Raw genomic sequence first — 12,560 nt, 5'->3', positions numbered from 1 at the left:
ACAACATTACTTTTTAAATTTTTCCAAAATTTCACGTCAATAGTCGTTACATGCATGGAAACCATTTTAAAAATATCTTTGAAATGGTTTTCTTTTAGAATTGGATTATTGTTTAAATAAAAAAAATTCTTTAATTAAATTCTAAAATTTAATCTTTATACCTTCTACTAAAAATATATTGAACTAACTTTACAGCTAAGGTACAATGGTTGAGTGACGTTTCTGTCCATGTGGGTAGGGGCGTTACAGCGTGATATCAGAGCATGATTTTGGTCGATTCTGTAGCTTAGCATATTTTATTTATGATATGAAAAAGAAATGAAATATTTAAGGCACTGCATGGCTTCTTGCGTCTATCAGTTGACCTCATCCGACGAACCCAAGGTATGGAATAAAATATTATGTTCCAAATTATTTTTTCGAGCATGATTTTGAATTTTTTTTAATCATTTAAGCTTGAATCTATGAAAAATGTTTATGATGTTTTGAATGAAATATGCTATGTACATTATATTTTTTTAAAATATACGTGAAGAAATGATGATTGGCCATCATATTAGAACTTCAAGAGCATAATGTATAAATTGATATCACTAATGAAGATAATACATAATTGGACACTTATGTGATAGACATGGCTAGAATTTATCAGACGGCTAGAAAGGCCACAGTTTGTATAGCAGTGTTGAACCGTAGGGTCATCATCCAGTCCTATGAGAACTATGTGACTGACCCATCTAGTCCACTTGTTGAACATGTACATGATATTTACGAGAGATCTATGGCAGCTGTAAATGCGGGACTGGAGATCACGCATATTGAGACTGTGAATAACCTTATACATTCACTTCCACCTTAGTGGGGAAACATGGGAGTCATTGTTGGGGATGAGATGCTAGAGGGTAACCATCCAGAGCATCCAAATACGATTGAATTTGGTATATATTGTCAGAACTTTCTAGACAGATGGAGTGAGAGTTTAGAACCCCAACCGGATATAGTAATTGAGCCCAATAATGAGGTTGAACTTGAGCTCGAGCTCGAGCCCGAACCTCAATTTGAATCAGACCCCGAGGAAGATCCCGAATGGGAGCATGATGATGACTTTGGGTTGGACTTAGAGAATGATCATGAGCATGAACCTGAGCCACCGATTGAGATGGACCTAGAGTCAGGGCCTGAGACAGAAGACTCCTCCGAAGATGAGGCTCCACCGAAGAACATTCGCAAGATTCATAGGGATTAGAAATTTAGATTTCCATTTCCTTGTGATATCTTTTCCTTTATGTTTTTGAAAAAATAAAAAAAAAATTGTCGACCTATTATATGTCCTAATTGCAATGAGTACTATTAATAAAGGAAATTATGATCAATTTGAGGACTACCTTATTTTTTTAAGTATTCTGGTATTGACAAAAGAAGTTAATGTAAGATATTATATCTTATCTCTAGGAAAATGTCTCGAGCAAACCAGAACAACTTGATAAGGGATCTCCTGCAAGCGGTTTAAGATCTTGGCAGGCTGAATCAAAATCCCGCTCTACCTACACCACCAACCACCACACCAATTGCTTTTCAAATTTACTTAGAGATTGGACTTGGTGGTTGGGTAAATAATGAAGTAATTGCTTCCTCATTTCAGGATGATTATAAATATCATGAGATCATTGTTGCTTACAAGTAATTTTGCAGCCAAGGTATTGTGACACTTTGAACTTATCTGAAAAAAATTGTGACACTTTCAACGAAGTTGAACAGCATTGTGGTAAAAAATAGCTAATTCTATTTATTCTTCTTCATTTATTATGCAATTTACCAAACTCGAAGTTACACGATCTTTAGTGCAATGCACGTTTTTGTCAACTGTCGAGAATAAATAAAACATATGTCGGGATCGAAAGTTCAACTAGATACTAGGTTCCTTCGCTGAACATCCCATCCTTTTATTGTTAGACGATGAGGAGGTAAGAGTTGAGCACCATGGTACCGAGTTCGACGAAGTGTCAAATGCAGAATCTAAGTCACTGAACAGCGTTCTCGATCAAGTCTTTGAGCTCAGGGGTCCGGTCGAATCACCGTCCGACTCGGATGAGTGGGTAGCTCATGTTCTACCTCCAGAAGTAATTATCATTAGCTCAGACGAGTCTGATGGAGAAAGTGGGGAAGACGCTTAATTTGTCAAAAGTAATGCAAATGTGCAATAAATGGATGGCCCTTTTGTAGGAAATTATGTATAGTATTTTGTGGTATAGATATTTTGGTCACGTTCTCAATGTACGTGCAGAAACAACATGTCCATAATAGGCAACCGTAGTAGTGTAGGTTTGGAAGCCGCTATTGTTCCTTACTGTCGGGAATTATAGAGACCATCTGTCGGGAGCAACATATGAACTGTCAGGACGTGATGTTGGTGTTTTGCTTGTTCACCATGGTCTCATGAAAATCAATTTTCCATTTCGACAAACCATCAGTCAAAGCTAATGGAACTTCTATGATCGGCTAAGTTTATAGTAACAAAAACGTATTCATCCCGTTTATGGTAATGGAACTGTAATGAACGGTAATTTGCTTGCGAAGCAGAATGACCAAATTTGTATTGGCATATGATAATAACAATAGATTCAGAAAATAAGTTGGGAATATACAATGCTTATTTAAATTACGTTTTCGGGGATTACATTTCACAATCACTTTTACACATCATGCTTGTTCAAGTGGCTTGTGATACAGTGGGGTTTAAACTTGTGGTCCGGTTATGACCAACTCTCCCACATTGAGGACATCTCCTCAGTCGGGTAGTGGACTTGTATCTAGCTCGCTTACGTTGCCTGGATGGTTTACCTAGAGGACGACATACAATTGATGGTAAAATAAGAGTACCTAGGATTTCATTTGGAACAATCCAGTCCACTTCCGGCGTAACGGGAGATATTACTTCCATATAGGCACCCCTCTAGTATTTTGATGTATAGTACAGAGAGTATAGATCGTATAATGACTTACCACTCAGGGTAGCAACACGAGTTGCATGAGCACATGGCATTCGATTTAGTTGAAACTCACAATAGGTGCATGTGTTGTTGGAGAAGTCCACTATATCCATATCGTTGGATATTCCAAACTGGGTCAAGTTGTCAGTCAACTCATGGGCTCGAAGCCTAGTACCAGCTTCAAATGTTGTCTGTAGCTCGTTCTCCATTCTAGACGATAATAAACTACTGTATGAAGTTGCATTAGTTCGACGTTTGTAAAACCAGTTCTGCATTGTTTTATGAATGTGCTCGATCAAGCACGTGACTGGCAACGAACAGGCATGTCTCAGTATTGAGTTCAATAATTCTATGTTGTTGTTTGTCATGATGTTGGACCGGTTGCCCACGAATAGTGCTTGTGACCATAATGAAAAATCGGCTTGCTCCAAATACCCGTAACATCTTTCGCTAACCCTACGAATCTGTCCCATTAGTCGTTCAAACTCTTCGACCCGATAAGTTGTATCAGCTCGTTTGAACAAGTTGAGTTAAAATGCCGCTGGATTAGGTTCTTTTCCACATGCCACATACAACAACCATGATGAGACAATGGAAATAAGTGAGTAATAGCTCTTTCGATACTTTTTTTCCTGTCCGAAACAAATACAAGTTCATCTGAGTCGCTTGTAAGATCTTTCAAGTTAAACATAAACCACATCCAAGATCTGTTAGTTTCGAATCCACGATCCCCTAGACTAAAGGATAAGTCTGTTTGTTGGCATCTTGGGCAGTTGCCAGTAAAAATGTACCCTTGTATGGACCTTTCAAGTGACTACCGTCAACGCAAACAACGAGTCTCAAGTACTGCATGTAACCGCGAATGCTTGCACCAAAAGTTAGAAAGAAGTAATGGAACCTATTGTGCGAATCAAGTTCGATGTGGGTTACTATCCCCGGGTTATTCTCACCTAGGATGTGACAATATGAAGATAGTTTTTGAAAACTTTTCTCTGATATCCCATGCAGCATGTGTAAAGCAGACACCTTCCCCCTACGTGCCTTGCTGTAACTTATTTGGACATCGAGCTCACGTTCCATGTCACGTGCAATAGTGCTCGGATCATACGATCGGTTCGAATTATCCAATTTTTTCAAAATGTGCTCGACAATTACAGAACTCATCGCACATCGATGCGCATTTCTACGAAAATCGATGGAACATGTGTGAACATTATTAAATTTACGGATCATAAAGATTGCAAACTACTTCATAGTAGAAGCACGTAACATCCACTTGTAGCTGCTGTCGGCGCATACAATGGTTAATATCTTTATGCTTGACCTGCTCACCTGAAATTGAAACTTGTCTTTCAAAGCAAGTACACGAATTGTCGAGTACAACTCTTTCTTGATGAAGCATATTTCCTTTTCGGTAAGATTGGATGTATTCACAGTTCTCATCAATTCATATCCATCTGAACCGTTGGAATGTGACGAAGACTGCTCGTCATCAACATCATTGGAATTAGCATCCTCTAAACTAGGTGATGGGTTATCTAAGTTCTCATCTAATGGTGCAGTCCCATTATCATACTCATGTGTTTCAGGTACGTTATTGTTTGAGACACTATGCATTCGATTTACCAAATCATGTTCCACATTTTGCAGAACATCCACTGCGACAAATGAAGGATCTTGAAAATTTGCATCCTTCCCATCTCAACACTTGGGAGATCGAATGCCAAAATAGTAACACATACAGTAGTTTCCTCATGCACTTATATGTACCAATTTAAGTCTTCATTGTCGCCTATTTCGGCCGGAGGTATGTTCAAGTTAGGACTTTGAACTTCAATTCAATTTAAGCGCAAGGATCAACAATACCAAGTTTCTCCTTCAACCTTAACAAAAGTTCGGCTACGGTAATACTTGTTGGCACCAGAATGGAAGTAGTTTTGTCCCCTCTCCACTTCCATTCGTCATCCGCATGAACAAAATTTTTCCCATGCGACACGATGAATCTCAAATGATTACTTATACTTGAAATGTTGGGATCGCAATGGTAAGAATTCAGAATCAATATGTTGGCATTTAATAGCATGGAAATCGCACTGCATAATACGTAAATTAGTACAATAGCAAAAGATCAAATCAAGGGTTTCCATCGTTTTGAAGTGTCCGAATTGAAAGTAAAATTGTATAACCTGATAGTTTGTAATTTCGGGTTCGACATCTCAAATATCTAACTCGATGGTTTGTAAATGTCGAGAAGCAGACGACATGGATTTCTCAGGCTTCTTCAACAAATCACATTAAGTGTAGTCATTATTATTCAGCTACCAAATGAAAGTGTAAATGGCTTCTGGGCCTTGTCATTAAAGAGACCTTAATGATAGTAATGGAAGAAATTACTTAAAATCTTAATGGTGATAATGACATTTTGTGAAGGATTCCAAAACGAAACAAATGAATGCATAATACTTTCAAAAATTTCAAAGAAATATGATCATGTAGTATTTAACATGTACAAATAAAAAGCTATAAAAGTAAAATATAAATAATTTGTAATTGCAAACCTCTCAAAATAGATGAAGAATGCAACACAAATGTCTTCTTGATCAATGAAAGTGAAGAAGATGGAGAAAATGTAGGATTTCTTGTTTATGTTACGTTTTCAAATTTCGTTGGTGATTTTTTATTAGCAAAAATTCATATTAATCAATAAAAAATACATTTCTCTATGTTTTCTATATAGAAATTAAACGATCACATCAAGTCAATGCTTTTCCTTCAAATCAAGCATTTAATGCTACAAGAAATGTGTCATTAAGGGTAATTTAGATTTTGCACCCCAAAAATGTGACATTTTTGTTCACAAAAAGGGGAAAATGACAAATTTTTTGGAACTTTCATTTTTTGTGACATTTTTGTAAATTCCCCTATTTTTAAAAAGCAATATTTTGAATAATGATTTTTTAGGAGAATGTGTAATTAAAATATAGGAATTTTTTTTATTTTATCTGTATAATATTTTATTGTGTGAATGTGATTGAAAATGAGTATGCAGAAAAAAGAGTTTAAAAATAATGATTGTGAAACAAGAGTTTAGTATTTAATGCTAGCTTTTAAATAGACTTCAAGAAGATAATAACAAATTAGTTAAGAGGATAAATCCAAATTAAAAAAAGTTTATTATAAGAATGTAGTTGCTTTAGATATTTTAGTCGATAAAAAAATTCATGTTATTTACAAAGTCCGCTATAACAATTTTTCATAAATGATTGATGATAAGACTTGAAATCATGTCAATTGCTTGGTTTTAGTATCATGCTAATTATCTTCTCCTTAAACATGTGTGCTTATTCGAATCCTTGTCTTCAACACAATGTCATCCCACAAGTTGTCTCAAGTTCAGTTATACAACCTAACTATTACCACTTTGCGGATTCAGTCCGGATCGATCAAAAATTCATTAAGGGCTGCTTAGAAATTTGTGTTCCTGTAAAATTCGTTTTAAGAGTTTGAGTCCTTGTAAATTTTGATTTTTTTGATAATTTGTCTTATAAATTGAGAATTGACATAAGACTTTTGATCACCTTCACAAAAGTGAGAAAAACAGATTAGAGAAGATAGAAGTGTGAATAAATTTCTTTTCATTGAATTATTATAATTGCAGAAGATGATATAGTCTCATATTGAGGTGAGATTTTATAAATTTTACATGTTTATTTTTCTTTCTACAAATTGATTGCTCTTGGTGGAATGGATTAGAGTTTTATATGATAATGGTCAATTAATTCAAATGTGATTTAAATAATTTAAATTGTAGAGTATTAAAATTTGTTAACTTATTAAATGTAATCATTGTTAATTAAGAATGGAGAGATATCCACTCTTTATTTTAAAAAATTAAAATAGATAGTCTCTTGTAATTTTTTTTAAGCGTTGATACTTTAAAATAGATAGTATTTTGTGTTTAAAGTGTTTCTTGAAAATACTTTTAACGCTCCAAATCTTAAGACAATTTGTTATAGAAAGGTATTTCTTAAATTTTTTAATCTTGGATTAAATTAAATCTTTCCTTATTTTCCTTTTTATTTTGTAGATTACCCCAATATTCTATTACAAGTTTCAACAACTAAATAAATGATTTAAGTTAGTTAACTTTGATTTTCTGAATAAACGAAAAAAAAAAGACGGATACAATCGGAGGTTAACTTACCTTAACCGAGTTCAACCCTCCATCGCGATACCCAACAATCAAACTTAGTTGGACCATTTCTCAGGATCATAATTCTATGAAATTTTTACAACATTTTCTAAACTCATTCAAGTACAATGAATTAGAATTTCAGAATTTTCTAACATCATTTAGTCACTCAAATGGACACTCAAACGTATGCCAAAAGTTGTTCTTGTATTTTCTGAACACAGCACACGAAAATGACATAACTTCTACTACTGACCTTCAAATTATTTAATTCCAAAGCCAATGGATGATGCACTCATAAGGCTTTTAAAACTGGCTGATCTAATTCAAAAATATGTAAAATTCAGCTTGGGTGATAGTTTGAAAATTGGACAGAAAGCTAAAATTTCTATTTTACGTTTCTCTAGTTCTAAATCCGCAACCCCAATCACATTTTCATGTCAAAACTTACGCTAATATGTCATACTAACATTATTTAATGAACATCGATTATTAATGATCTTTAATCTTTAAAAACGAGAAAGTTAGTACTCAACTTCTCGTTATAGTTGCATAAACAGTCCCAACACAAGAAACTGTTCGAATCTTTATTAGATATTTATGTTGCTCTCAAAACAACACGATTTGTTTAATTTCCAAGCATCAACGCATGTTTTTTAATCGCTGAGGCTAATTGTAAATGTAATGAAAAATTGTGGGGCAACTCGTACTCAAGACCAATAGTACCTAGAGATCACAGGGATTCTCCTTTCAATGGCACCGTATTATTCACAACAATGCATCAAGCTATTTTATTGAAAATTTCGTACGACTGTGTAAATAATTTTTTTTTCCACACATTTCACATAATCAAATTGTGTGCGTGAAGTCGAGCAATTAATAAAAATTTGCAACATGAACTAAACTTGAGGAAAAAGCACATTCAATCATTAAGTACACGAAGTGCATTTCTGGTATCATAAACTGTGAATTGAATCTATATATTTAGAGAGTCAAGGTACAGAACCTCTTAAGGTCAAGCATCTTGTGCTTTTGCATTACAATCCAAGACTTTAAAGAGAACTTCACAACAAGCAAACTCCAAAAAAATTCTACATTTTTTTAATATTCAACATCTATCAAAGACACGAGCAAAAATGGATGACCGGCACTTCTATGTATCTTTGTAGTGTTGCACCACAGTGAGAAAAGTAAACCGATGGGCATCAGATCTTGCAAGTCCGGTGAGAACATCCAAACAGAGTACTAAATGTCTCCACTTTCTTGATTATATTTCCTCCCAAGAGTACAATAAAATTCACCAGTAGTACAAATGCAATTTAACACATCTTCCTCTTTGTATCTTCTACTGCACAATGACTATAATTTGCTAGAGTTTTTGGTTTTTCTCGTCCGCATCTTATCTAATTATAATATATCACAACTTGTGGCATTATTTTCTTCTTTTTTTTAACTGCACAGCTTCTTTGGAACCAACTTCTTCATCTTTGATTTGATCTTATTTTTCCGTGATTTCCTCCTCTTCAAGTCCAAAGATACGCACATTGACTCTGCTTCCTCCACCACCTTCTTCTATTCCATTTTTTGATATCCCAATTTCCCTTCATAATTGTACTTATCCATTTGTTTCTCCCACTGAATTCTCTCAACACAATTTGGTTCCATAAATTCTGATTCTTTTTCGTCCTCGCTTTCATCTGCTTCTTGTTCTTCACATGAGGCATGGTATCTTCTCAAATTGAACAAAATTCAAAACTCTCGAAATTATGCTCCTCATTTTTTGAACTACGCAGCTTCTTCCGAATTAATTTTTTCATCTTTGATTTAATCTTATCCTTCCGCGACATTTTCCTCTCCAATTCCAACAATTCATGTGTAGACTCTTCGTCCTTCGTCACCACATTCTTCGAATCAATTTCTTGACATCCCAATTTTCCTTGACAAATGTGCCCGTCCATTATCTCATTCTTGCTTGGAATTTCCTTACTAAAGTCTGGTTACGTAAATCGAGGTTCTTTAAATGACCTCATTGATTCACAATTCTTAAAACCAGAATACCCAGGATCAAAACAATCCTTATTCTTTTGATCTGAATTATCCTTTTTGAAACTGAAAAACCTTTGAATCCTTTTACAATCAATATTGACGCTATCAAAAATCTACACCTGCTAATTACTCGAGCTCGAGGACTTTGAATGAGTACGATCGTAGTCTTTCGATAATTGAAACAAAGGCAACGAGGTGTGTTCTCATAGCCCCTCTGATGCTTAAGTCAAAAAGGAAATTTATGCATAAGACTAATGAGATGGAGCTTTATATTTATAGGGATGGAGGCACACTCCTAGTAGGATTAGGATAGTTGGATATCTTTATCTAAAAGAGTCCTATCTGATGGGGGGGTTGGACTCGTGTTATAACTAGCTTTGGCTGTTGTGAGGTTGTGCTTCTGTTACGATAGAATTCTACTAAGCAAAGGAGTCTTAGGTTAAGAAGTTGGAGGGAGACTAGAACCGTTCCAAGGCCATGACACCTTTGAAGTTAATAAGGGGAATAGAGGTGTGGCCGGGAACTGCATGAGGACACCTTCAGTTATCCCGAAGCTATAATGCTGAGCATATTTCGGCTTAGATATAGCAAGCCACCTCGTGCATTAATCTCGGGGATATACCAGGTTGAGAAGCTCTTTCTTAGCGATGTGGGCCGATGGCATTACCGTAGTTATGTACCCGAGGCAATGTGTGCCCAAGGATAGTGGGTGAAAAATCGTTGGATGGGTTATAATACTCCTCGTGTTTAAGTGGTCGGGTCAAGGCGCAAAACGTTATCATCAAATATTTATCCCCTTTGTGCATCCAAACATAGCTTCAACATTTTGCAAATATTTTTGCCAAATAATCCATGAAAATAAAAAAGAAAGCTGAAATGGTGATCCCCAAGACGAATCTCTTCGTCCTTAAAGCCAAAACCACCATAAAAAACATCTTAACAATTGCTATCACAACCTTATTTGTACAATTGTACACACACCCCACCTCCCAACATCACTCTCATTGGCACCCAATGAAACTTCATCAAAATCCATAGTTTCTAAAGGCGAATGGCTACAAGAAGGTAAAGGACAGCAAAAAGATAAAGGCATAAATGAAGGACCGGGGAAAATTCTTGAGGACTGTGAAGAGTTTAAAATGTAGTCTGTAAGTAATTATTACAACTACAATGTGGAAATATAAACTCTCAAAGTGTAAAAATCGAACCAATCGACCCAAAGCTTCTTCAACACCTCCAATGAAGTGCTCTTTGATGTTGAACTCAGATTTGTGCCATACCGGATCATACATTTTCGTTCACGAGAATGACAACCGAAAAAAGATCTTTCGGTAGCCACCAAGAATTTCCCTAGAAATATGGAATACTCCACTTGGTCACCTCTCTATGCTTTCTCTCTATTGTTATGCCAAGTCCAAATGCAAGAAGTGAAGACGTCTTGTAATTATAGAGCCAAATCCATTTGAATTCAAATTCAAATATTGTAATATGGTCAAGAGTGAAGGTGACAACACTAGCATGGGAGAATTGACAACAAGATTAAATCCAACCATTAGATTTAATCTATGGTCCATATTACTCCTAAACTAGCACAATTCACTTCAATATTTCTAGACCAATTAACTTTTAGTATGTGAATTGTGTGATTCACCTCACAAACTGCATGATCATCGGATCATTATTTTCATTTTCTAATGGAATTTTTTGGTGACTTTGCCCTATTTTTATTGTATGACTTTTTCAATTTGTCTCCATTCTTGATTGTGAAATCTAAAAAGGAGGTAGAGAACTCGGTCTCCACCATAAGAGAAGAGCCCCAGGCCTCTTCTGAGAATTCTGCATGCGATCGTTCACTACTTGTGAAATTCTTGTGCTCTTCACCTTCTTCCATGGAAATGGCATGGCAAACTCACTTATCACAACCAATTATCCATGATTCTATTAAAATAACATTTAAATGCGTGAAAGGTTCAATTTTGTTCAAATGGTCCTGAAGTTAAAGAACTAGAAGTTGACCTATTTATCAAATAGGCAGCAATACACACGGCTTTACCCTAGAAACTTTTAAACAACCCAGAACTAATCATCATGCATCTGGCTTTATCCATTAAAGTTCGATTCATCCTTTTCGCGACCCCATTTTGTTGAGGAGTATGTCTTATAGTCTTGTACCTTATTATACCCTTTCCTTTACAGAAACTATCAAATTCAAATTTGCAAAACTCTAAACCATTGTTTGTCCTAAGGGTTTTCACATCCTTTCCCATTTGATTTTCAACTAAGGCAAGCCACAACTTAAACTTACTAAAAATTTCAAATTTGGATTTAAGGAGATACACCAAAACTTTTCTCAAGTGATCATCAACAATAGATAGAAAAAATCTATTCCCTCCATGTGTGGATGTTTTTCAGGACCCCACAAATCTGAATGTAGTTGAATGGTTTCTTAGTGCTGTGTTTACCTATTCCAAAGCTAACCCTATGTGACTTTTCTAGAACACACGTCTCGCAAAAACTTAAAGGTGTAACACTATCCTTACGAAGTAAATTCTAGTCGCTAAGGTATTTCAATCCTTTGTTCCCAATGTGTCCCATCCTCTTATGCCAAAGGTTTGATCTATCTTCACAAACTAAAGATAATGCCGACTCTTTGCTATCTAAGGTTTTACCCATATAATCCATTCCTCTTGGGACATTTCATAACCACTAGATATCCTTTACAAATCTTTAAAGTATCTACATGAGATCTGAACTCATGACCTTCTTCTTCTAGAGTACCTAAGGAAATAAGATATCTTGCCAAGCCCGGGACATATCTAACACCTCTAAGGAATCTGATAATGCCATCGTGTATCCTAATAGCAATATCACCTACTCCTTTCACATTGTGAGTACGATCATCTCCCAAGATATTTTTCTAGGATTCACATCTCTATAGCTATAGAACCAAGACTTAACATGACAGATATGAATAGTAGCACTTGAGTCTAAAACCCATTCAGTGTCAAAATCAATATTAGAAACATTCATGACATGTCTGTTGTTACAAGCCCCATCTACATCAGTGTCAAAAATCTCCTGACACGGTCATAACATGTAGACAATCAAGGAGTTCATCTACAAGAACTAAGTTTTGATCGTCATTACGCTGCGATCTCTGTTTCTTCCTAAGGTCATTACAGTCTTTGTTGAAATGGTCTAACTTGCCACAATGGAAGCATTTCTTACTACCCTTATCACTAGATTTAGACCTACCCTTCGATTTTCCTCTGCCCTTCTTACTTTGAAAGTGGTTCTCCTTCGTCTCAATTCTCCCTCTAACAAACAAACAA

At 35.5% G+C, this 12,560-nt stretch overlaps 1 protein-coding gene across 1 annotated transcript; it reads left to right on the top strand.

The window, feature by feature from the left end:
* The first annotated feature begins 868 nt into the window (after positions 1-868).
* On the top strand, positions 869-1,246 carry LOC111400548 (protein TsetseEP-like). Its single transcript, XM_023027954.1, has one exon. The coding sequence runs from the start codon at positions 869-871 to the stop codon at positions 1,244-1,246; it is 378 nt and encodes a 125-aa protein (XP_022883722.1).
* Positions 1,247-12,560: the final 11,314 nt, after the last annotated feature.

This window comes from Olea europaea, chromosome 10, assembly GCF_002742605.1.
Source record: "Olea europaea var. sylvestris chromosome 10, O_europaea_v1, whole genome shotgun sequence".
In the NCBI taxonomy this organism is placed as follows: domain Eukaryota; kingdom Viridiplantae; phylum Streptophyta; class Magnoliopsida; order Lamiales; family Oleaceae; genus Olea; species Olea europaea.
This window is presented reverse-complemented; position numbering and strand designations above follow the sequence as displayed.